The sequence below is a fragment of the Xiphophorus maculatus genome, chromosome 24 (assembly GCF_002775205.1).
Source record: "Xiphophorus maculatus strain JP 163 A chromosome 24, X_maculatus-5.0-male, whole genome shotgun sequence".
NCBI classification, from domain to species: Eukaryota; Metazoa; Chordata; class Actinopteri; order Cyprinodontiformes; family Poeciliidae; genus Xiphophorus; species Xiphophorus maculatus.
Window position 1 is genome coordinate 9,435,658 of NC_036466.1, and position 14,924 is coordinate 9,450,581.

General features: G+C 44.7%; 1 protein-coding gene across 4 annotated transcripts; it reads right to left on the reverse strand.

Moving 5' to 3' along the window:
* Positions 1 to 40: 40 nt before the first annotated feature.
* Positions 41 to 14,909, reverse strand: gckr (glucokinase regulator). 4 transcript variants are annotated; one of them, XM_023329805.1, is made up of 20 exons: positions 14,821 to 14,900; positions 7,942 to 8,017; positions 6,567 to 6,716; positions 6,434 to 6,502; positions 6,277 to 6,345; positions 6,131 to 6,204; positions 5,659 to 5,725; positions 5,536 to 5,589; positions 5,366 to 5,460; positions 5,178 to 5,283; positions 4,959 to 5,065; positions 3,279 to 3,377; positions 3,095 to 3,192; positions 2,945 to 3,021; positions 2,400 to 2,496; positions 2,220 to 2,323; positions 2,038 to 2,115; positions 1,780 to 1,920; positions 1,544 to 1,678; positions 41 to 1,465 (listed from the first exon to the last, which is right to left on the reverse strand). In XM_023329805.1, the coding sequence occupies exons 1-20, from the start codon at positions 14,862 to 14,864 to the stop codon at positions 1,346 to 1,348; spliced, it is 1,860 nt and encodes a 619-aa protein (XP_023185573.1). In that variant the 5' UTR covers positions 14,865 to 14,900; the 3' UTR covers positions 41 to 1,345. The 4 variants fall into 4 exon arrangements, with proteins under 4 accessions (XP_023185573.1, XP_005810256.3, XP_023185574.1 ...); XM_005810199.3 differs by having other exon boundaries at positions 7,942 to 8,014; positions 14,821 to 14,876; XM_023329806.1 differs by lacking the exon at positions 7,942 to 8,017 and having other exon boundaries at positions 14,821 to 14,909.
* Between the last annotated feature and the right edge of the window lie 15 nt (positions 14,910 to 14,924).

Consider the following 14,924-nt stretch of genomic DNA (forward strand, 5'->3'; position numbering starts at 1 on the left):
TTTTATTGATGCTGAGCAGTTCTCAACATTTAGTATTTCTGTTGGATATTCACGCTGCAATGAACAGATTTGTTTTGCATTTTACGTCAAAGATCAAACAAATTTGAATGTCAGAGACGACCAGGATAAACACACAAGGCAGTTTTCAAGAGATTATTGAATTTATTAAGAAAAAATAGCTAACCATGTGACAGCAATTGACCCCCAGTAAAATCATTAGTTAAATGTGATAAATCTTTATTTTTATTCATTTAAATTCGCCACAGCTGATTGCCAACATACCTGTACAATAAGTGCATCACAAATGTCAACATTATCATCATCTACCGGTGCAGCTCTTGTATTTTAGTGCTTGTGCTAATATTTTAGAGAACTCTTACTTTTTTTTTAGAGAGAGGAAAAATATTCACCTAAAATTCTGTCTTTTAATTGTCATAGATTGCATGTATGACACTAATGCTTGATCTTATTTGGTCATGTTATTGTTTCTGCACCCTATTAGCTTTAGCATTTTTGTACATTTAAGCTAATCAGGTATGATGAAAAAAAGGGAAGATTTGGAAAATCCCAGTATTTTCGGTATGCTAAGCCGTGGATTTTAAGGATTTCGCACTAAATCACAAGTTCAGCCGTCAGGATTTCCGCATAATCCTGAGTGATGAATATTTTTCACTGCTAAAATGTCATGTGGCAGAGCTTTCTGATCAACACCTGAGTTGCTTTTTTCTCTGTTCCTTCCTGTAGTGTTTGACACTGTGCTCTCTGTGCTTCCAAAGCTGCTCAAACATTTCGAGATACACACACACACACACACACACATGCCCACACACGTCACACTAATCCAGTACCTGTGACTGTGTCTGTCGATTCACAAAAGGTCACAGGATTGGGTTGACTTACATCACGCAACAGAGCCTCAACATGCAGTTATGAAAGATCAGCAGTGAAACATCACCAAGGTGTTAACTTTGAGATTTGAGACGTCATACTTTTAAAAAGTACTTTGTGCAAGATGGATTTTTTAAAATCTTTTTGGAAAATATAAATTTTTCATTCACAGAGACATTTTTTCTAGACTTTTGCCTAATCCTTCAGATTTCTATCAGACACCTGAAAGATGTTAGGTTCATAACTTCACCCTCCTTGACAAAATCCTTTAACCCCAAAGCATGACGCCACCTCCACCATGTTTGGCTGTGTGTATAGTGTTCAAATATCAGTTTGTAATCAGGTTTCTTTAGTGCTTAAATGCAGAAATGCATTGTTAGTGACTCAGTTTTAATGATTTTTGAACCTTTGGGTGTCATTTAGCCGCAGAGTTCATCGTTGTATGATCATTGTGACCTTATGATGACTTCAAACACGCCTCCACTGCCTCTCTGACGATTGGCTGGTGCTCCAAACGAGTCTCCGCCTCCTTTATAGAGCAGCCAGTCAGCAGGCAGACTAAAGCCAATGGGACGACCTGAACAACAGACACACACAGACGTTGATTCATTTCTACATCTGACTGCTTACATTTGGATCTCAACCACTGCTGTACCTTCTTAGCCTTTCCGGCAGTGTGTGTGTGTGTATCCAAGCTGCAGGTCATTATGTCTTCACTGAGCTTGTCCACTTGATAAATGGCCTTCAGCAGGGCTTCCTCGCTCTGTGACTCCGAATGACTGGACAGCTCCTAAAATCAAACAGTTTTAGTTGATTTGATTTTATTGTCAGAGCAGACTCAGACAATAAAATAAAATAAAACCTTAAAGAATCAACCATGGCGATCCTGACCTGCAGTAAACGTGCGGCTCTGCGGTAGAGCTTGCTGTTGGTGACTTGCAGGTCGACCATGTAGTTCTTAAACACTTTTCCCTTTAAGATGTGAGCTCCGGTGCTCACTGCGTTCAAAAGCAGCTTAGTGGACAGCTCCCGCTGCCGAGAAGAGGAAACAACTCATCCGGTTTCTCAATCACAAATTAATCTGAGGGAGTTTCCTCATTTAACTACCAAATGTTCCCTGTAAAGGAGGCCGTAGATAAGGAGACGTACCATGTGTTGCAATCGCTTGGGTGTTTCTTGGGACCATGTGAAGTTAATGGTGGATGAACACAGTTTATTTATGTCATCCTATGATAAAAATAGGAATATAGGTTATAGACTTTATATAGATTCCCATTTAAAAAAAAATAACACTTTTGCACGTCACAGTAGACTTAAAAATAAACAAGTACTTGTTGTGCAGCGGTGCCTCCATCAGTCTGGTGATAAGCAGCATGAATGTTCGGTGTCTTTTCTCTCACTCTGTGTGCCAGCTTTGCCACCTCGTCGACATCGTCTGTGAGGAGAGGCTGTCAAGACTCACGCTGACTCAGTTTGGAGACGATCCAAACGTGAGGGTGCGCTCGTCTCACCAGAGTCAGAGTAGAGAAGCAGAACGGTGTCGTCGTCCGTGAGACGGGGCAGGACGCGATCCAGAAAGTCATCATGAGAGATGCTGAACTCAGGGCCCTGAGGAAAGAGATGCTCAGAATGCTTTGACTTTTTTTACACCGTCCCCGTAATGAAACAGAGTTCACTTTTAGTAGAACAATCACCTTAAACGTACAGCCAGAGCCAAAATAAACTAGTTTTCTTTAAGTATCTCAATGTTCTGGTACGGACCAGTCAAAGCTCAATAGAGAATCAATAATTGAAAACACCCAATAATTTCAGATTCAGCTCTAAACACATGCATCTCTCATTACAGCACAAGTAAGTAAATTATAGTGTGAGAAAATGTAGCTTAAATTTCAGTCAGTCAATTATTTCTGCTTTAAAGTTACGTTAAATCTCCTTATTATGAAGGCGCTGCATTGTTAAAACCAAAACTGTTTGATGTAATAATTGCTAATTACTTGGTTTTATTGGCTTTTGTTTTGCTCAAGCTGAAGATAATCGACCAGCAGCCTCCACATACCATCAAAGTCAAATCGCCCTCATTGTTGCCGAGTTCTTTGTAGCCTCCGCTGACAAAACCCCGAATATCTTCGTAGTCTAACAGACACACAAATGGACACATTTACAACATGTCAAATATTTTTTAAAATATTTCTCTGAGTTGTCTCACCTGCTCCGAATGTGGGCTTACATTCACTGGCGTCGATAAGGCCCAGCAAACCCAGGGAGCCCCAGCCCAGGTAACACACCTGCCTCCCACACTGCAGACTGAAACACACAACTCACACAGTGAGCAAGAGCAGCCATTTTTGTTGTGATTATTACCACAAGTTAGATTGATTTAATATCCATACCTGCGTCCAGCAGCCTCCGTCAGCACAGCTATCTCCTCTGAATGCGAGTATGTAAAGTCTAGAGCTTTTTTATAAGATCTCATATGCTGCAGAATCCCACTGTGGGGAAAAAAACGGAGTGACAAAATACCAGTATGCATTTTACATTCCCTATATCCACACACCTTGGACTTTTATTCCATTTTAATTGCACAAAGTGACCTGTAGAGGTCAGCAGCACCTTACCAAACATAAAGCTCTTCTTTGACCAAAACTACTGCCTAGAAAAACTAAATCACTTCCTGCTATTTTATTTGTTTCTGTCGCATAAAGTGTGTCGGCAGAGACTTAAAAGAGAGCCGAGGCAACGATTTGACTAATGTGTAAAACTTGTCCTCGTTTCTCAGGTGGACGGCTTAATGGAGACGACTGTAAGCTGTTGCCTCCAAACACAAAGAAGCACTTAGAGAGCGGCGGGCTGCTCCTCTGAGTGCCGAGAAAAGAGACGACTCAAGGCACCATGAAGTCACATGAGGGCAACTGGGGACAGAAAAACTACAGCCATTAAATGGATGTTTACTTGACTCCTTCAGTGTTTTAAAAGAAAAACATGAAAGATTGTTTTTATTGCTGTGGCTGAAGCAATGAATACCAACTGATAGCAGGACTGGTTTCGGATATGGCTCACCATCCAGGTCGACATGGCTTTAGGGGCAGCAGGTCTAAAAGAATTTGGTTTGTTAAGCATTTTATCTAAAATCCAGTCAAAGGCCAAAACAAGTCCGATCAGCAAGGTCAGCGGTGTCAAACTCATTTTCATTTTTTGGCCAAATCAAGATCCTTAAGGCTCTTAAAGGGTCGGTTGTGCCAGAATGTATTGATAAAACTTGTTCACAAACTATTAAAATATCAATGAATTCTAAAAATTTAACATAATTTCAGTCCTTCCAAGAATCCATGATTCTTTTTGTGTTTTTTTGCAGTAAAAATCAAAGTGTTTGTGGTACTAATTTGGAAATATTTGCGCTTATTTACGACGGTAAATGTGACATTTTATTACTCGCTGTGTAGATCATGGACTATAATCTGACATCAATTAAGGCTGAGGCAGCTGTTTATTACAAGTAAGAAAGTTTTGGGCAATTTTTGAGAAAAAACTGCAATAAACACCCAATTATTAGCGCGAAAAAGTGCAGGGATTTGTTAATTTTGCGTAAATTTACACGATAATTCTCAATTATTGTGGACTTATTGATATAATTTGGCAGTAAACAGATAAAAACTGCATTAATTTAATTGATAACATAACATTTAAGCTCACTCAGTCTGGATTCTAGAGGGCCACATAAAAAGCTACTGTGGGCCGGATTTCGCCCACGGGCCTTGAGTTTGACACATGTACACTAGGTGATGAAATTGAAATAACATGTTTCAAACATAATTGTATAATTGTGTGTACGGCTAAGGCAGCAACTGGTTATTGATTTGAAATAGGTATTTGCATATTTAAACTAGGAACATAATGGTGCCCTTTTCCCCTACTTGAGCCCCCGTCTCTCAAAATGTCTGTACACGCCACTGGAAGTACACAAAAAACAAAATCTTCAGTTTTAGCTACAGAAAACTAAAATAGCAGCTCCCACTCGAGCAGCTGCACATAAAATCTTTTGGACCGCTCCTCCATATCCCCATTGTGCGTACTTGAATGTGACGGGCGTTCTTGAGAAGCTGGCAGAAAAGACGACCTCCAGGAGGATCTTGGTGGCGCTGCCTCCCTTCATCCTGGAGGAGCCGCTGATGGCTTCCGGCTGAGCGGACACAAGCGTTCACACACAGAAATCTGAGTCACTGCTGGGACAGTTTGGAGTCTTGACACAAATGCAACCTGAGCAGCTAGTGGGAGAATGGGATGAAGAGTACCCCGAGTGCCGGGTTGATGAGGAAAGCCTTTTGAGTTTTGGCTAGCTCTTCCATCCTGGTCACCACACTGCGAAACGTTAGCGTGCAGCCAGGTAGGGGCTCATTCCTACACAGTGAAACACATTCATGTCAAGTTAAACGTAAATCTGTGGATGTATTTATACATTTAGATTGATACGGATTCTCACCTGGCCTGATGTGCAGGATTAAATCCAACCAGTACAGGTGTGTAAACATCAGGATGCCGGAGGCAGAAATCCAACTGACCGGCCACAAATGGAGCCTGCAGGGAAATAACCAACAATTACAAACAATTTATTCCAGTTAACGAACCTGCTGACATGCAAATCTAACTTACAGATAATCCACAGGAGACGCCGATGAACAAGACTCTTTTCTTTCCCTCAGAAACCTGAAGAGAACCAGAGGAAATGATGCGTTTGGACGCCTGACACGCACGTAAACACGGGATGGTGCTGACCTTTTTCAGACGGAGCGCGCCCAATGTGGGGTCATCCTCTGGAGCCTCTTGAGAGGAAAACAGAGCTCTAAGGAAAATGGAGAATAGAGTTTTAAAAAATTAGAAAGAATAATTTTCTGGGCTTTATTTTACGGTACTGAATTTTAGTAAAAGTCACTGGTTGGTTTTGGTCCTTATTACTAAGAAATTCAATTTAATTCAATTCAATGAAAAGTAAAAACCAGTTTGAATACTATGTTCCATTTTAAGATAATAACTGTTTGTCTTTTTTGTGAAAGGCCATTTAAAAACAACAATCTTTTTAAGTGTGTATCTGCATCAACTGCCTGCACTCACAAATCAGATTTAGACTATTCTTGAACTGTGATCAAGGGCCGCCCAAATTTGTTCCAAGGGCCGCAAATGGCCCTCAAGCCACAGTTTGGACAGCTCCAGTTTAAGACCTCTGAAAATCAGGAAAACTGAATCTCACCTGTCTCCTCCTGCAATGACGTACGAACAAATGGGGGCGTAGTTCAGCCGCTGCAGCTCTCTGTTAAATCCTGACTAACGACACAAACACGACTTTAAAAAAAATCTGAGATGGCTCCTTGTTTTTCAGATGATGAAATCTTTTACCGCCATGAAGAATGCAAGTCGGCCAGAAGTGCCACAACCACTCAGAACGACGAGGCTGTCCTGAGGATCCTGTTAAACATTAAAAAAAAACACTAAAAGTCTGGAATCTTAGCCTTGTTAGCGAGTTAGCGAGCTCACATTCCCCCAAACCGGATACCTTAAGAATGAGCCGCACCCTCTCGGCCACCTCCATTAAGGTTTTCACAATTTCCTCGCTCAAAAGTCTCTGGGGAGAAAATTCAGTTTCATTACTTTCATTATTTTTCCACCAACCAGTTGAGTTCCTGTACCTGATATTCTGTTTGGGACTTTTCCTGAAACATCTGGGCGTCGCAGGCCTGCAGCATCTTCACGATGCTGGAGGCTGAAGCTCTGTCTATGTCGCGCGTTAGCGGGTTGGACTTCTCTGTCACAGGAAGGGTCGGCTCATAATCTGCAGACTGAAACAGAAATTACGCTTTAAGGCTTGTTCAGATTAATAAGGTCCTAAAAAAGCTACAACAAAGGCTTTGTTTCATGGAGAGTTTCTTTATATTATTTTTGCTAATTTTCAGCTTTTCAGCTACTTTAAAATAAAATGACTCCTCTAAACCAGGGGTGTCAAACTCAATTTCCCCAAGGGCCACTTCAGCATATTGGCCACCCTCAACGGGCCACATTGACGGTATAAATCAGGAATGCCCAAGTGCAGTCCTCCAGACTGCAACTTTTAGATGCGTCCCTGCTAAAACATACCCGAGACAAAAAGTTGACTTCCCTCATTAGCAGCAACTCAGTTCTGTAGAGGCCTATATGAGTCAATGATCCAGGTGTGTTAGAGAAAGAGCGCATCTAAAGTTGCAGAGTGATAGGTCTGGAAAACTAGACTTGGGCAACCCTAGCATAAATGTATGAAAATACAATGTTAAAAATAAAATAAACAACACCTCATATTGTTAAATAACTGATTTTATGTATTCAAGTTTTAAATATTACATTTGAGTTTGCATGGATGTAAAATTACTGCTCAGTTTAAAAATTACAATATTTTTAAACTGCTCGGCTAAACTTCGCTCTTTAGCTTGTTAGCTTGTCGATGCTTCAGTTTTATTCGCTGGGAAAATTAATAATCAGCTTGAGGTGACTCTGCTGCACTCTAGTGGCGAGAAGCGGTAATGTTGGCTGGTAAGAATCGGAAGGCATTATGGGAGATGTAGTTTGTAGTCAATTCGTTCTCAAAACCTATTTTAAGTCAATCAATGGGGCTGTAAAACGGTGGTGGGGAGTGAGAGGGCCACATAAAATGACGTAGCGGGCCACATGTGGCCCGCGGACCTTGAGTTTGACACATGTGCTCTAAACCATCTGAATAGAACTGTTTTCTTCTGAATTTTTTTACTTTCACTTTCAATTTTGCCTCTTTCTTTCACTTTGAGAAGCTGCAGCTCACAATACTTTCCAAATCTTGTATATTTGCTATTTTTTTTAAAAAACGCTAAAATCCGCTTTTTACAACAGGCAAAAGCCAACATTGGATAAATTTGTCTTTGCAACGTAGCTATAAAATCCTGAAGCTAACAAACTTCCTCTTTTACCCAACCAAACACTCACTATTTCCTTTTCCTCTACATTCCTGTCAGAACACGGTGTGAGACTTTAGACACTAACTCAATATTTTGAACTTACTTCCCAATCGTGAGTTGTAGAAAAAGCATTCATTCTGCCTGGTTTTGCCACAGCAGCCATGTCTGTCCTTTTTCTGCTAAAATCACAAAAACTGTCAGTTTCAGTTTGTTTAGAGGCAGAGCTTCAAGTGAAAGTCACTTCTGTGTGAGGGAACAAGGTTCACTAATGGACCTTTGAGACACAGGAGGTAAAGTAACACACACACATTAACAGGAGGACTTAGAGAGTCTGCAGTTCGAGTTAAAAGTAGTGAAAACTAAATTAAAGCACTGAAAATTTAGGGGGGAAATCACTCTTTATGTATTTAGAGTGAAGAATCAAGTCAGGACTTTGGCTGAGTCACTTAAAAACTTTTTTATTATCGCTTCCAGTCAGAAAAAAAAGATAATACTGTCATCTTAAATATGCTAGGTGTAAGAATGATTTGGGGATTAATTGTAAGTTTTCTTTTCATGAAATCCAGTTTATGTGATTCGGGTTTTTCCACAACTACAGAGTACAAAAAGATAAACCATGCCAGATCTAAAAAGTTAAAACCAGGTTTGAATGAGGTTTATTACACAGTGAGGAGGAAGGGGAAGGTAAAAATAAAATCTCTAACGTTCATACGTTTTGCAACAAAAGCTGAATTTATTTTGAATCTTTCCACATATTGTCTACAGGGGCGTCTGGACGAGGCTGTGCATGTACAAATAAAAAAATAAAAAACATTTCTTGACTGCAGGAGCAGCGCAGATCCAACCGATTCCCAGACAGAGAGAAAATATTTACACCACAGCAGATTGTGGAGTCTGATACATTTCATCACTCCCCCAAACTCCCACCACCGTCTCTCAGAGCTGCCGGCTAATCGCTGACAACGACGTTTGTGGGTTTTTTTCCCATTTCTTGTTCCAACCAGAAAGAAAAGACCAACAATTTTATTTATTTATTTTTGCTTCACGCTCCACAACATGTGCCATCGTTTTCATCAAACACGACTCCTCAGGAGGCCTTTGGCTCCATGGAGATGCTTTGGCGTTATTACTCATTACTAGCCGACGCTGATTATTAATGATATCTGACATCTGAAGAACTCTTTGGTGTTAACCTTTCTGAGTCAAGCCGACAGAAGAGCTGTGCATGTGGGTTGTGTGATAAACCAGTCAGGACTTTTTCACCGTTATTGTATGTTCTTTGCAACAACAACGGTGAACTTAAAGACGGTTTTAAATCTGTAAATTACTCTTTATTGTGGTATTTAGGTAGTAGGAAAAGGTCATTTTTTGAAAAGGATTCATGAATTTTGAATTTTAAAACAACTTTAAGAACATGATCTAAAACTAAGTGCATTAAAATGTTTGCAGTTTAACCAGATCCAAGTAGATTGTTCCCAGAATTTTGGCTCTTGACCCAGGGTGGCATTAAGCTGAGGTCATCAGCACTCATGGATAAAAACTGAACGTCATTTCTGTCATTTCTAATTAAGCTTTCTAATCTTATTTATCAAAGCTTTAGATTTACTGGATGTTTCATAAGAGCCCTTGACCAAATTCATGTTTTCAGTTCAAAATTAAAAATTTTGAACTTGTAAAATCTAACCTGAAATTTAGGAATAATTCATTCTACTAGCGTAAACACAAAAAAGAACATTTTCAAAACTTTTTTAACCATAGAATTCAATATTACAATTTCAATATTACTCTGTTGGAATAATGACATCTTGAAAAATTTTACTTTTGTAATTGATTCACATCTAGACACAAATATTTGCCCATTCTGTTTATGATTGTTGATGTCATGAAGCGGGGTGTAGAGGTGGTGAGGCAGACGCAGCGGACCCAGGTAAGAAGAAAATGATGATTTTTTAATAAAGAAAACCAGGCAAAACTACGAACAGCAGGAACAAGGACACACTGACGACACTGAAGCTAACATTGACGAACATTGACGAGGACCCGACGAGGAACAAGGAACACAGGTGGAGTTAAATACACAGGAGGGTAATCACAGAGACGAGACACACCTGGGAACAATCAAGGGGAGGACAGGACAACGAAGAGACTCAAGGACACAAAAAACTCTAAATGAACACAGAAAACACAGATCCTGACAGTACCCCCCCCTCAAGGGCGGCTACCAGACGCCCAAAAAAAAAAACCACAACAAGGGTGGGCGGAGGGGCGCCGGATGGGGGGCCAGAGTCCAGAAAAAACAAAAACACAACAAGGGTGGGCGGAGGGGCGCTGGACGGGGGGCCAGAGTCCAGAAAAACAAAAAACAACCCACCATCGTGGGCGGAAACACAAGAGGGGCCAAGAGTCCAAAAACAAACAAAAAACTACCCACAGGGTGGGCGGAGGCAAAGGAGGCAGGAACCACGGAGGTGGTCCGGCGGTCGTCCGCGGCGGCGGGAACCACGGAGGCGGTCCGGCGGCCCGTCCGCGGCGCTGGAGGCGGGAACCACGGAGGCGGTCCGGCGGCCCGTCCGCGGCGCTGGAGGCGGGAACCACGGAGGCGGTCCGGCGGCCGTCCGCGGCGCTGGAGGCGGGAACCACGGAGGCGGTCCGGCGGCCGTCCGCGGCGCTGGAGGCGGGAACCACGGAGGCGGTCCGGCGGCCGTCCGCGGCGCTGGAGGTGGCGATGAGTCCCGGGGGCCGCCCACAGACGGCGACGACGAGCCCCCCGAGGCAGGGTCTCTGGTGGAGCACAGGGGGTCTCGGTCGGAACGCAGGGAGTCTCGGTCTCGGGTGGAACGCAGGGAGTCTCGGTCTCGGGTGGAACGCAGGGAGTCTCGGTCTCGGGTGGAACGCAGGGAGTCTCGGTCTCGGGTGGAACGCAGGGAGTCTCGGTCTCGGGTGGAACGCAGGAGGTCAGGGTCTCGGGTGGAACGCAGGAGGTCAGGGTCTCAGGAGGAACGCAGGAGGTCAGGGTCTCAGGAGGAACGCAGGAGGTCAGGGTCTCAGGAGGAACGCAGAGGGTCTCGGGAGTCGGGGTCTCGGAGGGAACGTAGAGGGTCTCGGGAGTCGGGGTCTCGGAAGGAACGTAGAGGGTCTGGGTCTCGGTAGGAACACAGGGAGTCTCTGGAGGAACACAGGGAGTCTGAGTCGGAGCGCTGGGGGTCTGGGTCTCGGAAGGAACACTGGGAGTCTCGGAAGGAACACTGGGAGTCTCGGAAGGAACGCCGGCTGGAACGCCGGCTGATTCGGCCTCGGGTGCGCCGGCTGGAACGCCGGCTGATTCGGCCTCGGGTGCGCCGGCTGGAACGCCGGCTGATTCGGCCTCGGGTGCGCCGGCTGGAACGCCGGCTGACTCGGCCTCGGGTGCGCCGGCTGGAACGCCGGCTGACTCGGCCTCGGGTGCGCCGGCTGGAACGCCGGCTGACTCGGCCTCGGGTGCGCCGGCTGGAACGCCGGCTGACTCGGCCTCGGGTGCGCCAGAGCGAAGCCTTGGAACCGGCCGCGGAGGCGAGCCGCAGCGAAGCCTTGGAACCGGCCGCGGAGGCGAGCCGCAGCGAAGCCTTGGAACCGGCCGCGGAGGCGAGCCGCAGCGAAGCCTTGGAACCGGCCGCGGAGGCGAGCCGCAGCGAAGCCTTGGAACCGGCCGCGGAGGCGAGCCGCAGCGAAGCCTTGGAACCGGCCGCGGGGGGGAGCCGCAGCGAAGCCTTGGAACCGGCCGCGGGGGCGAGCCGCAGCGAAGCCTTGGAACCGGCCGCGGGGGCGAGCCGCAGCGAAGCCTTGGAACCGGCCGCGGGGGTGACAGCTCCGGAAGGCGACGAGGGGCCGGGTCCACCGGCGGCTCACGTCGCTGTCTCCGGGCTGACCGTGGAGGTGGCGGCTCCGGAAAGCGACGAGGGGCCGGGTCTGCCGGCGGCTCACGTCGCCGTCTCCGGGCTGACAGCGGAGGTGACGGATCCGGAAGGCGACGAGGGGCCGGGTTCACCGGCGGCTCACGTCGCTGTCTCCGGGCAGACAGCTGAGGTGACAACTCCGGAAGGCGACGAGGGGCCGGGTCTGCCGGCGGCTCACGTCGCTGTCTCCGGGCTGACCGTGGAGGTGGCGGCTCCGGAAAGCGACGAGGGGCCGGCTCCACCGGCGGCTCACGTCGCTGACCTTCCGGATGGAGGTATCGACGGGGGCCGAATCCGGGGGGTGCCAACACCAGCCTCGTTCCCCGGAAAAGCTCCCGCTGCAGGTCAGAGAGAGCTTCAGCCAGTGTCCTCTCCTCCCTGCCGGATCTCCGCCTCGATCCGCTCTGCCCTTTTGGAGGGAACCTCCTTAATGCTGCTGGGTCCATCATGAAGCGAGCCTCACCGTTCAGTCTGGTCGGGTCCTACTGTCATGAAGCGGGGTGTAGAGGTGGTGAGGCAGACGCAGCGGACCCAGGTAAGAAGAAAATGATGATTTTTTAATAAAGAAAACCAGGCAAAACTACGAACAGCAGGAACAAGGACACACTGACGACACTGAAGCTAACATTGACGAACATTGACGAGGACCCGACGAGGAACAAGGAACACAGGTGGAGTTAAATACACAGGAGGGTAATCACAGAGACGAGACACACCTGGGAACAATCAAGGGGAGGACAGGACAACGAAGAGACTCAAGGACACAAAAAACTCTAAATGAACACAGAAAACACAGATCCTGACAGTTGAGACTTTTTCTTATTTTCCATTTTGTGATTACATTTGCTTTCATCCTGCATGGCGTTTTAAATTTAGATTTAAGTTGCTTTCCAGGTTCTGTTGATCAATATTTAACGTCTTTAGATTCTAACTTGTTCACTTCTTAAATTTCTGCTCAAATTTGTTTGCTGTTCTTACTTATTAAGCCAAACAACCAAATTAACAGCATGTTTGTTGCAAAAGAGCTCAAGTTCTGTCTGACCCTAGACATACATTTTTCAATTGACTTTACTTTGACTGGACCATCCTAACACATAAATATGCTTTCATCTGAACTATTTCATTGCAGAGTTGAACCTCTAACATTTTTAGGTTTGCAGTCCACATTCTGAACCTTCACATTCTGAATTTTAATTATTTGTTGTAGCTGAATCACAGCGACAACTTAAACCAGACCTCGCTCGCTTTCTTCTTCTTCTTCTGCATCCCTACGTTCTGCCTGCCTCGCCTCCTTCCTCAGAAACTGAACACGGCGTTCCCCCTAAATCATGCAGCAGCAGCAGAGAACAATGTCTGAACTGATGCATAATAAAGACACAGCTGCTCCAGCAGAGGGGTGTTTCTCCTTGCGCCTCCACCGGCAAACACAATTCACTTTCTTACAATGCAGTTTGTCCTTTCTATGTCTAAAGAAGATTAATTTAAAATCCATATAACTGTTTTTTTTTTAAAAAGGGGGGGGGGGGGGAAGCCGTCCATCAACAAGTAAGGCTCTCTCCTCTTGCTGCCTCTTGGATAATCTGTGTCACTAAATAAAAGTGACCTTAGCAATTCATGCAAACTGGAAAGATCTCTTCTGAATTATCTTAACAAAAACGCCAAAAATGTAAAAAAAATCATCCCAACAATAAATCCATTCTGTCCACTGAGGAAAAACGATCAGTTTTTAGGTATTAAGGGATATTCTAAATGTTCATAAACTCACAATCCTAATTATCCCCTTCACTGATTTGTTTATTATTTTTAGCACAAGTACGAGAAACTTCACATCTTTGCAGTGACTTTATAACTAAAATACACAAAGAACAATCTGGATCTGCATCTCATCTGTACCTGGTGTTATTTAGTGGTTTGATTGCATTATATTTTCATTGTTAACTGGATCAGATTTTTCCCCCACTGCTTTTAGAGTCATTTTTTACAGGCTGAAAGCTGCCAGCGTTCTCCCCTGCCGTCAGCCCTACTGCGCTTGCATTAGCTTCAACAGAGTGAGCCTTAGCTACATCCATAACAACCCAGTTCGCTCTTACTATGCGTCCTGCCTTTCCAGCAAAGCTCATTAGTGCATCTGTAGCTGCTCAGCTCTCACATGTGCAGCTCCTGCCTTTTCACTTGTCAGTAAACTTCAGTAGACATTACTCTGCTTATATGGCAAGTCCTAAAGATGGAAAGCGGTTCTTAATTGGAGGCTCTATCTTGCAATGTGAGGTTAACTGATTTAGCTGCTGCAGAACTAAATAATCACAATGCTGGATCTCAAGCCCTCTGGCGATTTTACTAATTCATTTGCAGAAATATTGCGTAGTGGAGGGTGGGCTTGCAGCTGCAACAAGCCTGTCTTTTCTTTACACGTTTTTTTTTTTATAGAGGATAAAGAAAAATGGTTAAAAAATCAGGCGTGAAAATGTATAAACTCGCATAAAATCAAATGAAACATCCCAGTTATGCTTTAGTCTAAATGTCAGGGGCAGAAAATCCCAATCTAAGCGAGCTAACAGCTGTACTCCTTCTCCCATGTCCTTCAGCCTTCCAGCTGTGGTTGTCATGACAACAGGGGCTAATCTCCAGCGGACGGTGAAAAAGTGCAAGGGATTGCATGAAAACGAGATTCTGATTTTAAAGAAACATGAGTAAATCTCTCCAACAGGCATTTTGGTTTTCCTTTATTACGGGTTTTTCCCGATATACTTAATTCCCCTCATCTGCCCTTTATTTTCCCTTAAGGAAAACCTTGATTTATGCTGTTTATCTTCCTTTTTTACCCTGATTCTGTCCATGCCAAACCTAAATTTCTGATTTCTTTTCATCCCCTCACCATGTCCTCATTCTCAATCCTTCCACTCTTCTTCTCAGCACATTCAGTTCCCCTCTAAATCCAAAAGCCTCTGATTCCTGGCTGCTCAGCAGGAAACATCAAAGTATGTCATGGATGATTAGGGTGTGGATTACCGAGGAGCACAGCAATTATAACCTGGAGTATGGCAACAAACCTGGAGCCGAATGTTCTCCATATGTTGTTACATTCTGTTCCCATTCAGTGCAAAAAGTCGCCATGTACAGATGTGCGCATGGGGTTAAAGTTGTTCCATCCAGC